Here is an 11,796-nt window from a genome sequence, read left to right on the forward strand (position 1 = left end):
GTACATTTCTTTGTTGCATGTGTGCAAGCTTTCAGTTTTGAATGTTTGCCAAAGCTTTTCATGTTAGAGAAATACCTCTGTCGCTTCCAAGTCTGTGTCATCCAAATATTCCTTAAATTCAATCTGTAGACTGGTATCCAATGTAGCCTGTAAGTGTAAGGAAACACATTTAAGATCTAGAATTAAATTCCATGTTTCTCTGTGTTTTACTGTTTGATGTGTACACGTTATTTCTCCCTTTAACATTTTTGTAGCTTAGAAAATGTTTTCTCTCCTATATGAGAAGAAATAGCAGAAACTTTTGCTTTGATAAAATCAATATCCTTCACTGTTGCAGGCTGCTAAATGCGTGTTCTATAACTTTGCTTGCCAAAAGCTAGTAAAAGATGACCCATGATGCTCCTTGAAAGAGATCTCAAACACAAAATATTGATTGTATGGGTTTTTTTCACTTTAGGAAGATTTGGCAACTTTTTTTGTATGTTACTGTTAATTTGTTCTTAATTTAGAATTGCCTGTCTGTCTGTTCAGAATACTGTAAGCTTCTAAGCGAGTTAAAAGCTGGAATATGCATAAGTGATTTATACTTTTAATTTTTTTTTTGCTAGTTTGTCCTGACAACCTCTTTAATAAAATTAAGTCTTCCTGTGCAAAATCAATAAGGAAATGCAAAGAGATCAATATTTCCTTCTTCCCATATGAGTCTCAGGTAAGTTTCACTTTTTATCTCCACAGCAGAAAATAGTCTGGAGGACTGTTTCCAAGTGGTGTTGACTTGCTAGAAAACAATAAAATAAAATGTAGCTTGCTTTCTTACTGACAAACAGTATGTGAGACCTGTTGCTGTTTTGGTGTATTTCCAGTGCTTGCCTGTATTTTTCAGATGAAAACAAGTGCTCTTCTACTCAAAGATTTACTGTTTGCACTTGACCTTTTTGCAAGACCGGGGGTCAATTGCAGCAGAGAGGATGGAAAAGGAATCTATTCCTTAAGGACGTTATTCTGGCTTGTCTTTAGTAAACAGTAAAGTTTGTTACTGCTTATAAACAGAGGTGTTATTTTGACAGACCAGGTAGATTGGTGCATAGGAATAGAAATAAGTAGAACCTGCTACTTGGTGAAAATCAGAAAAGGTGAGCAAATGAATGAAGAGAAATGAAAGAGAAGGGAACAAAACCAAAGTCTCACAAAAAAGGAGACACAAAAACCATAACAAATTGGCAAACTTTTTGAGAGGATTAAGAATTTGAGACTATGGAAACCAGTGAGTTGTTTCCATGTGAAACCACACAGTGGGTGTTTTGTTGAGAAATCATTTGTTGCTCATGCACTTCATCAGGTACAAAAAGCTGAAATGCACTCTGATACTCACTAATACAGTGAAGCACTCAAACCCTGCCCTCTGTTGGGAGTTATAGAGTTAACCATGAATGTTTCCCACAAGTCTTTCCTGTATTCTTCAAACCCTATGAACATATAAAGGGTCAGAACTCTTCTGGATTTCAAGTGGCAGGTGACTGTAGGAGAGGTTGCTGCTATCTGTGTCTTACTCTGGTGCAGTTTCCTACTTGGAAGTCATACTAATTTTTATTAAAAAAGGGTTTTTTATTATTTAGATTGAGAAGCCACCAGAGAATAATTAGTGTGTTGGTTTGTTTCCAGTGGTGTTGATGTTCCCAAGCCTTGTTTCAAACTGTTCTTGGGAGTTCTGCTAAAGCTACTCTTAAAATGTTTTGTAGCGTCCTCTACCAAATAAGACATACAAAAATTTTGTTGTTCTGGTTCTCTGGAGAACTTAACATGAAAGTAGAAATTTGGACTACTTTTCTAAAGGTGAAAATAAGCAGTATTTAGTCTTTTGCTGTTTTTAGTTTAGTTTTGTGTTCTGACTATTTTTGGGTTGTGAGAGAATTTTGAATCCCTAGTGAAGGAACAGAGTGTTAACTGGGTTTTCCTAATTTAAAATCCCTGGGCCTGCTTTCTGTGATAAGAGTAAATAACCAGACTGAGCTCTGGGCGAAGTCCTAGTGATTATCTACTCAAATGAAACTAATACCTTTATCTGGATGGAGTAGTTCTTTGGCTCTGCAGTTACAGAGGCCATCTGAAGGTGGAGAAAAGCCATGTACTGACAATGGGTCGTTTCCATAGTCGCATTCCATTTACTAAACTGATGAAAGTTTGTTTTTCTGTGTAGTACTGAACATCTTTTATCAACATTTAATGCATTTAAAGAATTTCAGTTCTTGGAGGTAAAGTCATAGAATAGAAATTGACATATTGTACCCGTTTGTTTAAAACAAATTTAACTTGATACCTTCTATCATCTTTCTAGTATTGCATTGTATGGCTTTATGTGAGACAGTGGATGGTACTTCTGCCTGTCTCAGGTCCCTCCATCTGTATAGATAGTAAGCACTTTGAAAAATGTAGTAATTTGCATAGAGAAGGAGACTAAGAGGAAGAGTGTGAGAACAAGAAGCATATGAGTGCTCTGAGACAGAGAAAGAGGACTGAAGTATGGTTTTGGTTGGATTTTTTTAAAGTATATTATGTATAAGTTTTTTTGTTACAGCATGTAATTTTAAAGTATTAGCAATTCTTTTGCCAAATATTTTAGAAACATAAAATTTAAGCCACTTTATTTGGTTGTGCTTTACATAGGTATTTACTCTCAATGTACCAGATGCATTCTACCGCTGTTATAGTCCTACTCTGGAAAAGACAAAGGATAAAGATGCTGTAATGCAAGTAATGGCTGAACAAATTGTTACTTTATGTGCCACACTAGATGAGAATCCGGGAGTACGATATAAAAGGTAGGAGAAAAATCATGATGTATAGTGTAGTTGTTTTCACTTCTAGGACTTCCCACGTTATTTGGTAATAGCTTGAGGTTGCAGCATAGTTTCTTTTATTGTTGGATTAATTGCTTTTAATCACAACTCTGAAATACGGAGTGATAGGAATTTGTGAAGTGTAGGCAGAGCAGTGAATTATTTCTGTGTGTATTCACAGAACAGTACTTACTATGCCCTGTTTTGTTATGAAGTGTTTGTTTCGTGTTTGGTCAGTAGGACGACACTAATATGCTCCATTCGAATACACCACATGCACAATCCTGTAACAGAACTGCTGATGGTGGTAGTTTTGCAGCTCTGGTTGGCATCAAGGAATTCATAAATTGCCAAGGCAGATGGGATCAGGATTTCTTTGTAGTGGAGAGACTGAGAATGCCTCTTTTGAGCTTTGGTAGAGAGTACAGAGTAGTATCTTTGAAGTCAAAGTAGGCATCTGAAATCATGCTCAAGAATTGCATTCAGTGGTGTAATGTGAAGTGGTGCCTTATTCTTTGCAAAGGTAACAAAGGAATAATTGCTTGACTTTTTTTTTCTTCTCTTTCTCTTTCTTTTTTCTTGTTTTCCACCTCTGAGTGAGAACTTTAGGTGCTGGGCCATATGCCAGCTAATGTTAGTATTTTGGCTGAAGCTGTTTTCTACTGTGTGAAATACCTGAAGCATTCAAAGAGCGGAATCATAATGTAAGAGTGAAAATATATTGGGAGTACTTAGAATGGAGTTCAGAAACTGCTCGTGAAAGCAGAGGATCAATCTAGGGAGTTTTCTGTTTTTAAAGGTAGCATGTTAGTGTTTTGATGAAGAAATTTAAGTTATTTTTGCATGTTTACTTTTTTCTCAGTGGACCATCTGATAGAGCCAGCAAACTTGCACAGCTTGTTGAAAAAAATCTTGAAGACTACTACAAAACTGATGAGAAAAGCCAAATAAAGGTAGAAAGTGAACTAAAATGTTTGCTACTTTTTTTGTAAGTCTGGGAGTCGTGTTTTGACAATTGGTTCTACAAAACTAGAATTTATTTATTAATAAAGGCAACTAATTGCCATTTAGTTGTTTTTTGTATGAAAGCAACTTAGAGGTAGTAACTGATACAGTAAGTATGTTTGTAAGCAAGTATAATTTGTGTGATCAGACTAACTGTACTTGAAAAATTTACCCTATGGTAGTGTAGGGTTGTTACAAACCTGAAGGAAAGTGGATAACTTGTGTGTGTAGAAGGGACTTCACTGCAGAATTGAAACATCTCCCATTACGGGATTTATTGTCTGCCAAGATACATCTTTTCACATAAATAATGTTTTTGATCTGTCACTGCAGGTCAGGGCAGATTAGGGCAGCTGCCTAAAAGCAGAAGTATGGGGTGAGCCATTCTGGCTTGGTGACATACCATTCTGCTACAGAAACAGATGTATCTGATGCTACTGCCACTGCTAAACCCCAAAGTGAAACTTCCACTTGCATGTTTGGAGATGTTTTTCTGTATTGCAGCACAGTATAGATAGTCTACTCTGAAACACAAACAATACACTTACTTGTGAAAAGTCAGTGAGAGGCTTTTTTTTTTCACTTCTCTCCTCTTTACATTTTTTTTTTGTTGTTCATTGACTGAGGTAGCTGAATGCATTGCAATAGACTAAGAGTATTGCCTTAAAATTAGTATTTAAAACCACTGTGTTATGGTTATCATTTAAATGTTAGTTTCTATTTATGTTGATAAACACTTGGACCATACTTTTTTTAGGTTTTTTTTTCCAGTTATTTTTCCAAAAATGTCTGCATTGTATCACTTGCTGTAAGTAGATTTAACATGCATCAACTTTGTACTGTATGTCTTAACTTCATATTTATTTGATGGCTTTCTAGGCTAAAACCCACTCCCAACTAATAATAATTGATCGTGGCTTTGACCCAGTATCCACTGTACTTCATGAACTCACCTTCCAGGCAATGGCATATGATCTGCTACCAATTGAAAATGATACTTACAAGCAAGTACTTTAAAAAAAAATCTAAGCACTTTTTTATTATAAAATAAATTGAATTGTTTAGCTGAATTGCACCATAGCAGTATTAATTGCTTATATTAAATAAGGTTCGTTTTACTTATTGGTCTTTCCTCTTGGATTTGTAGCTTTCTTTTTCTAACTTCCTCATTTAGTTGAATTTAGTAGAATCTAATGAACATTTTTGCTAAGTTTTGAGTCTAACAAATTGCATTATTTTTTTTTTTAAAACAAAGAACTTTGTACTAGAGTTGAAGCAAAACCTTGGTAGTGCATGTTCTGATTCTCTGCCTTTTCTTCATATTCTCAACCTTCTTGGCCCAACAAGGCAAACAAGACCAGTAATCGGATACTAAGAAAAAGCTTAGTTATTTATCAGGAATGCTCACTTTTGTAGCTCCAGTTAGTTAAATTGTGTAGTTGCTAAAATTTACGTGTTTCTATCCTAAACATTATTTTATCACTCTTTGGAGTATTGTGACATTGTTTTGCATAAGGTACATACTTGACTGTTGGGTTGTTCTGACACCAAAGGTATTTGGTTAGGCGTTACTTTCTGATGACCTACTACAGCAAACGAGACCTAATTGCCTCATTGTTTAGTTAAGCAAACAGGAATTTGTATCTTCTCTGTCAGAAACACTGAATGAATGTTTTCGTAGGAAATACAGAATTCTACAAATCTGAAATTTGCAGGGTATGAAAATATAGCAGCATTTTCTCTAGGTAGTCATGATATGATTTTAACAATCTTATTGTTTGTTTTTTAAAATATTTTTCTGCTTTCTGGCTGTACGCACTGTGAGTTTCTGTAAATGTGAAAATGTTATGTAGTGTGATTGTTTATCTTGCTTTATAGTTTATTTCTGTTTGTAGAAAAGTAATAGCTGGTCTGTAATGCTGTGAAGCACGTTCCTTGTATATGTGAAGTAATTTGTCCTACTTAGTCTATTTTGTGGGTGAATGTGTCTTAATTTTCCTTCAGAGTTGCAAAGTGTTTTATAGATATAGAAAGCTGCACTTTGCAATCTCACTGTGGATTACTTTGCACACAATTTGCATTTGAAGCCAAAGGGAAGTTGGCATTGGAAACTGAAGAGAAATTGAGATGCATGCAAATGTATGATCGAAACTAGTTACTGTTGGTTTAAAAACATGTCCAGAAGCTATTGCCCCAAAGAATTCTAAAATTGATCCGCTTCTTCTATGTTCCAAGATGTAGTCTGTAAAATCCTTATGTAAGTTATGTTGTATTGGGCAATAGCTTGGCTTATAAGTGAAAACCTGTGTACGTCACCACAATAGCCATGTGTGTTGATTAAACCATAACAATTAGTACTCTAATGAGTTATGAGAATGAAGCAGAGGGGGGAAAAAACTCCCACAAACTAAACAATTGACTGAATTTTGTCTTGGAAGATACAAAACAGAGGGATCTGCTGGGAATGAACGGGAGGCAATTCTGGAGGAAGATGATGAGCTCTGGGTGAAGATTCGGCACAAGCATATTGCAGATGTGATAGAGTATGTGAATAAATAACAAAAACTAGTTAAAATGCAAGTTATAGGTTTCTTAGAGAGGGAGCGTATTTGAGCTGTTAAAGTAGGAATACAGGCAGTAGTGATGGTGGTTTGCAATGTAGACTGCATCCTGTTAAATGATTGATGCCAGGAAGAAAACATACTTTAAAAAATAGTGTGTAGAGGAATGCCATTTTACTCATATTAATTACATTTCTTGACCAAAATGGAAGTAAAATTATTTCCTGGGAAGTATCTTTCATATCTTTTAAATCTGAAGGGATTATTTAGTATAAAGTACTAGCAAGTTACTGCATCATATGATATTATGCAGATATCATAAACCGAACGTTTAGTTGCAGTTTCCTGTGTCAAAAAACTCTTTTCTGAAGAAGATCTGTATTTGAAGCTTTGACTTCAATTCAGAATTTCTTGTTGCACAGTTCTTTTGAGATTTTAAATAAACATCTTAAAAGATTTAAGAACTACAGTGCTGTTGCATTTCATTACTTTCTTTTTTTTTTTCCCTTCAGAGAAATACCAAAACTTTTTAAAGAAGTTTCATCAAAAAAAAAAGCAACAGAAGGAAAAGTAAGTTGTTTAAATTAAGGTATTGTTTTTCCTGGTAATTTAATTATTTTCAGCTGATGAGATCTATGTAATTCAGGGACCTATTACAGAAATTGAAGCTTATCTCAATGGCAATATTTTGAGGTGGGGGGGAAAGCAGAAAATGAAATAAGGGTGTCAAATATTGTGGTGGAAAACTTTTTCAACTTGTATAATTTCTTCACAGTTATCAGTATCTGCTCTGTCCCAGTTAATGAAAAAGATGCCTCACTATCGTAAAGAGATTAGCAGGGTAAGAGATCTTTTGCAACTACAACTTCAAGTAAACCACTTTGTACACCATAATTTTCAGTGTTATTGAAGTCTAGTTTTATTCTGTAATTTTCCTGTTAAGTGTGCTGTATAGTTTTTCTCCAAATTAATATGTTCACCTACTGTAAAATGTTGAGAAGAACTTGTTTCCAGGTGTTTCATTTTAGTATGTAAAAAAAGCCCAAAATGAAGTTATTTGTGTGCTTTGAGGACTGAAGACAGCATAGCAGTTTAATGTTTTAAAAGTTGTTATCAGGGTGAATCTCTAAGTGAAGGGTAGAACACAGAAAATGAATGATGGTTGAAGGATTGACTCTTGTAACCAGTAAAAATGATTGCTTGATGTTTTGTTTGTTTGTTTTAAAAAGTCAAGTTAGGAAGTTATGGCAGCTTGTAGTTGTCATATTTTCTTTTGTCTTCTAGCAAGTTGTCCATCTTAACTTAGCAGAAGATTGCATGAACAAGTTCAAGTCTAACATTGAAAGGCTCTGTAAAACTGAACAGGTATGTTTAAAAAACCCACAAACTAAACAATAACTTAGGGCAAATGTGAGTTTGTTTGCAAGAACAGATGCGTGTTTTTAACTGACAATCTGATGGTTTTTTGAGATAATAGTACTAAAGCTAAGTAAGATAAACAAGGTTCTTACTCAACCAATAAAGGAGGTGCTTTTAGAGTTTGGTTTTTTTATCTTTGAATCTGACTGATTTACAAATTAATTATTTACAAATTAAGGATGGTATTTGTGGTTTGGTTGTTTTTTTTTGTTCAAAACTTGTATGAAGTTATCTTACTATGTTGTACAGAAGGAAAGCCTTTTAAAGTATGTGGGAAAAGCACCTGTTATAGTGAGGCATTATGTTGTCCTCCTAACTTCAAGTTAAAAACTGATTTATGTTTATATGAATTCTAGATATCAAACAGTTTTAAACGTTTGAGTGCTATGTACTGTCATTATAATGCTGTAATTATTGAAAGCATTATGTCAGACTTTCCGTACTGAGTTTAAATTGATGCAGCTTGATTGTTCCCTGAAACCTATGGTTTCATGAAAACATATTTCAGAATACACAAACAATGCTCTTTTTTTTAATGACTTCTCACTAAAATCACTTTTTTAAAAATTTAGGACTTGGCTCTTGGAACTGATGTAGAAGGTCAAAAAGTGAAAGACTCGATGAGAGTTCTCCTTCCAGTTCTGCTCAACAAAAGTCATGACAGCTATGACAAAATTAGAGCTATTCTCCTGTATATCTTTAGCACGGATGGTATGATAAACTGACCTATTTTTTTCTCAGTGCTATGGACTTCAACTCAAGTTTTGGGATAGTTCTGTATTTTTAGTTAACTTAAGCATCTGTATTGGAGTTGATAGCAAAGTTTGAAAGAAATACTGTGCATCCTCTGTAGCTTCTCTTCTCTCAAATTAGTAGGAAAGATATTATTGATAAGGAGTTAAGAGATTCAATATAAGTGCAGATCCATACAGTGTTTTAGCCTCATTCCTGTGCTTGGATGTGTGTAACGGTTAAAATTTACTCATTTTTCACATAGCATTGAAGCTGTTAAAGGGAGAGCTCCATGACCTTTGCAACCTGAAAAGGAAGTGAGCAGGGAAAGAATTTGTAATAGAGAAGGAGGAAACTGACAATTTGGGTCTGAGGCATCTATAGCAATATTCAGTTTTGATCTCAAAAATGGACCATTAAACAAAATTTTATCTAAAATGTGGTATTATGTTAGCTTAGAGTAGACTGGGAGGAGGAAAAAAAACCCAACAAACCCACCAAATCATGGGCTAAATAACAGCCCAGAATGTGAGAGACAAATTTAGTCTTGCTCAGTCACGTGGTAATTAAGTTGTGTGTTTTCCTTATATTGAAGGAACTACCCAGGAGAACTTGGAGAAGCTGATCCAGAATGTACAAATAGAAAGTGATAGCGATATGATAAGAAACTGGAAATACCTTGATGTTCCTGTTATCTCTTCAGTAAGATTATATTTTTTTATTTTGTAATTTCCTACCACCCAAACACTTGTCTACAGCTCTCTTGGCAACTCTTAGCAGTATTATCTAAGTTTGTTTTGTTAGTTTTTGTTTTAAATGGGCAAGTACTAGAAGTTCTTGTTTTTATGGTATGTCTAAGTGGTAAATCTCTCAAACAATTAACATGAATAATTTTGAAAGTAAGCTACCTGTAATGTTCCCTCTAAAATCATTGGATGGTGTCTTCAGCTAGTTGGTTTTGGAAAATGCCACCTTACTCAGTTCCTTGTCTCTGAAATTAGTATTTCGAGCGTATCCTGAATTCTACAGGTATTAGTTATTGTTGCTGTTGTTACTATTATTTCCTACTGATCGCCCCCCCCAACTGCTACTAACTGGGAATAAGCTTCAAAAATCCAAATACACTGTATAATACAACCATGTTTTGAAAATATTTTCAGTCTGCTGTTCAGCATCAAAAGCACCCAAGAAGGGACCGTTCTTCAGAAGAAACTTTCCAACTTTCTAGGTGGACACCTGTTATCAAAGATGTTATGGAGGTAAATTTCACCAGCTAGTTAATGCGTAGCTGCAGTGCAGAAAATTACTCAAGTGAGTGCTTAGAGACAATCTTTTGAAATACTGTAGTATCTTGAGTTACTGTTGTTAAATACATCTGTTGAGCAAAGTAATCTCTTCTAGTCTGTCTCTAATATAGAACATTGGACTGCTGTGTGCTAGCAGTGCTCCTTACCGGAGCTTGTTTTAAAGGTGAAGCAAATGAAAGTGAAAGCAACAAGTGTGTTTGAACTGCTTGTCCTGTGATTGGCAGTGTTTAGTGTAATGTAAAGGTTTGGATTACCTTTTTTCCTCCAGTGGGTTTCTAAACTGCAATTCCAGACTAAACCGTAGATTGGTAGAGGCTGGAAGATGTTACTTGCCGGAAGTGTGGTTGCTTTGTTCTTAAACCTCTTCCTAAGCGTCAGTGACTGATGTCAGACAGAACAGCGACTTCACTGGACCTTTAGTCTGACCCAGTGCTGTCATACATCAAGTCTTGGTGACTTTCACCTGTTCACTTATTGCTTCAGGGGACCCTAACTTTTCTCATATACTGCTGTAGAGAAATTAAATATGTTAGGGTGGTTACAGATGAAAAGCTACTAGTGAAGTCTGTATGTTTATAAAGAGAGCCTATGTACTCAATTCCCTGTGGTACACAGAAGCCTTGGTCTAGCACTTTGTCATACAGGAGTGGTGTTCATGTTGTTCATTGCTGCTTGTGATTGGTTTTCTAAGAAATACCATGTAGTGGCATTAAATTCCAGTTAGACATCCTTACTGGAAGTTGAAACTTGTAGGGTTTCAGGTCTGCATGGCTGTTTAAAGTGGGTCTTTGTTTTCTTCCTCAGGATGCTATAGAAAACAAACTAGATTCAAAAGACTGGCCTTATTGTTCCCAGTGTCCTCCTACCTGGAATGGTTCAGGAGCAGTAAGGTAAATTGTTTAATTTCTTGAAACATAACTTACCCCATTTGTCTGTGTTTTTGTCATGTACGTTCTGAAGTGTTATAAAACTGTGCTTACTAAGCATTGAAATAATTTATATAAGGTAATGTTAATGTGTAAACTCTATATTTTTACTTAATCTAAAAGACACTGAGCTTGGTTGTTAGCTTAGTAACTTTTCTATAGCTTTCTATTTGGAGTATCTCCCTTTTGCTTCAAAGTTAGAAATAACATTTCTATTTCCAGAGTTGGAAGTTTAAACGATATGTGAAGTAGTCTCAGGAATGGATTAATCAGTATACTGTGAGTTAGGCAAAGAGAATGTCTTCATTTCTTCTGAAAGTTATTTCTGTTGTGGTAGTGGTCGTTATTCCTGAAGTTAATTCCTTCAGTAAACTACATTCAACTTCTGTAGGCTCTCCCATTAGGGAATATGGGCTTGTTAGATACTTGACCCCTGTTGTCAGGAGATGATTTAGAGAAGTCCAGAAAACTTGTAGGTCTTGAAATGAATTCTCTGCTAATGAATATGAAATGGTGTGTTCCTTATACTTCCTTATATTTACTGAGTAGCACTGAGAAGTGATTTTTGGAAATGTTTTTTTAGCTCCATAACTTGTACTGTCCCTTCTTTCCACTTTTTTAATCCCACTAACTCTTGAACTTCATGACCAATACCTGCCAATTTGACAGCTTTATCACTTTTGGTAGTGTTATTTAAATGGTAAGACAGCTGAATCAGTAAGTGTTTCTGTCAGGAATGCTTATTGTGCTAATCAGATGCTGGAATTCACAGGGAGGGAAACATTCTACATATCCTAAAGGTGGAGGATGCACTTGAATTGGAATTTGTACCTTACTAAAGAAAAGACAAAAGATACAGATACACAGCCGTAGGAAAACAGTTTTGCTACTTCCACTGCTAACCAAGCCGTTTGTGTGTACTTATGTTCCTGGATATACTCTATGAAGATCGGTGCAAGGGAACACTAGGGCAAGTCCCTCTATGTTGTAACTGGGGCTCTGTCGTGTA

The 11,796-nt window shown here is 35.3% G+C and overlaps 1 protein-coding gene across 1 annotated transcript in view; it reads left to right on the forward strand.

Annotated features, from left to right (window-relative positions):
* Positions 1–598: 598 nt before the first annotated feature.
* Positions 599–11,796, forward strand: part of STXBP3 (syntaxin binding protein 3) — a gene marked incomplete at its 5' end in the record, with an annotated part of 13,815 nt that continues 2,617 nt past the window's right edge. Inside the window, 12 exons of the mRNA XM_010183681.1 lie at positions 599–709; positions 2,665–2,819; positions 3,700–3,790; positions 4,722–4,846; positions 6,281–6,385; positions 6,916–6,973; positions 7,179–7,244; positions 7,688–7,768; positions 8,395–8,533; positions 9,150–9,256; positions 9,715–9,813; positions 10,666–10,751. Coding sequence (XP_010181983.1) covers positions 599–709; positions 2,665–2,819; positions 3,700–3,790; positions 4,722–4,846; positions 6,281–6,385; positions 6,916–6,973; positions 7,179–7,244; positions 7,688–7,768; positions 8,395–8,533; positions 9,150–9,256; positions 9,715–9,813; positions 10,666–10,751 — 1,223 coding nt within the window. The remainder of the gene's footprint in view (positions 710–2,664; positions 2,820–3,699; positions 3,791–4,721; positions 4,847–6,280; positions 6,386–6,915; positions 6,974–7,178; positions 7,245–7,687; positions 7,769–8,394; positions 8,534–9,149; positions 9,257–9,714; positions 9,814–10,665; positions 10,752–11,796) is intronic.

This window comes from Mesitornis unicolor, unplaced genomic scaffold, assembly GCF_000695765.1.
Source record: "Mesitornis unicolor isolate BGI_N332 unplaced genomic scaffold, ASM69576v1 scaffold14154, whole genome shotgun sequence".
Classification (NCBI taxonomy): domain Eukaryota; kingdom Metazoa; phylum Chordata; class Aves; order Mesitornithiformes; family Mesitornithidae; genus Mesitornis; species Mesitornis unicolor.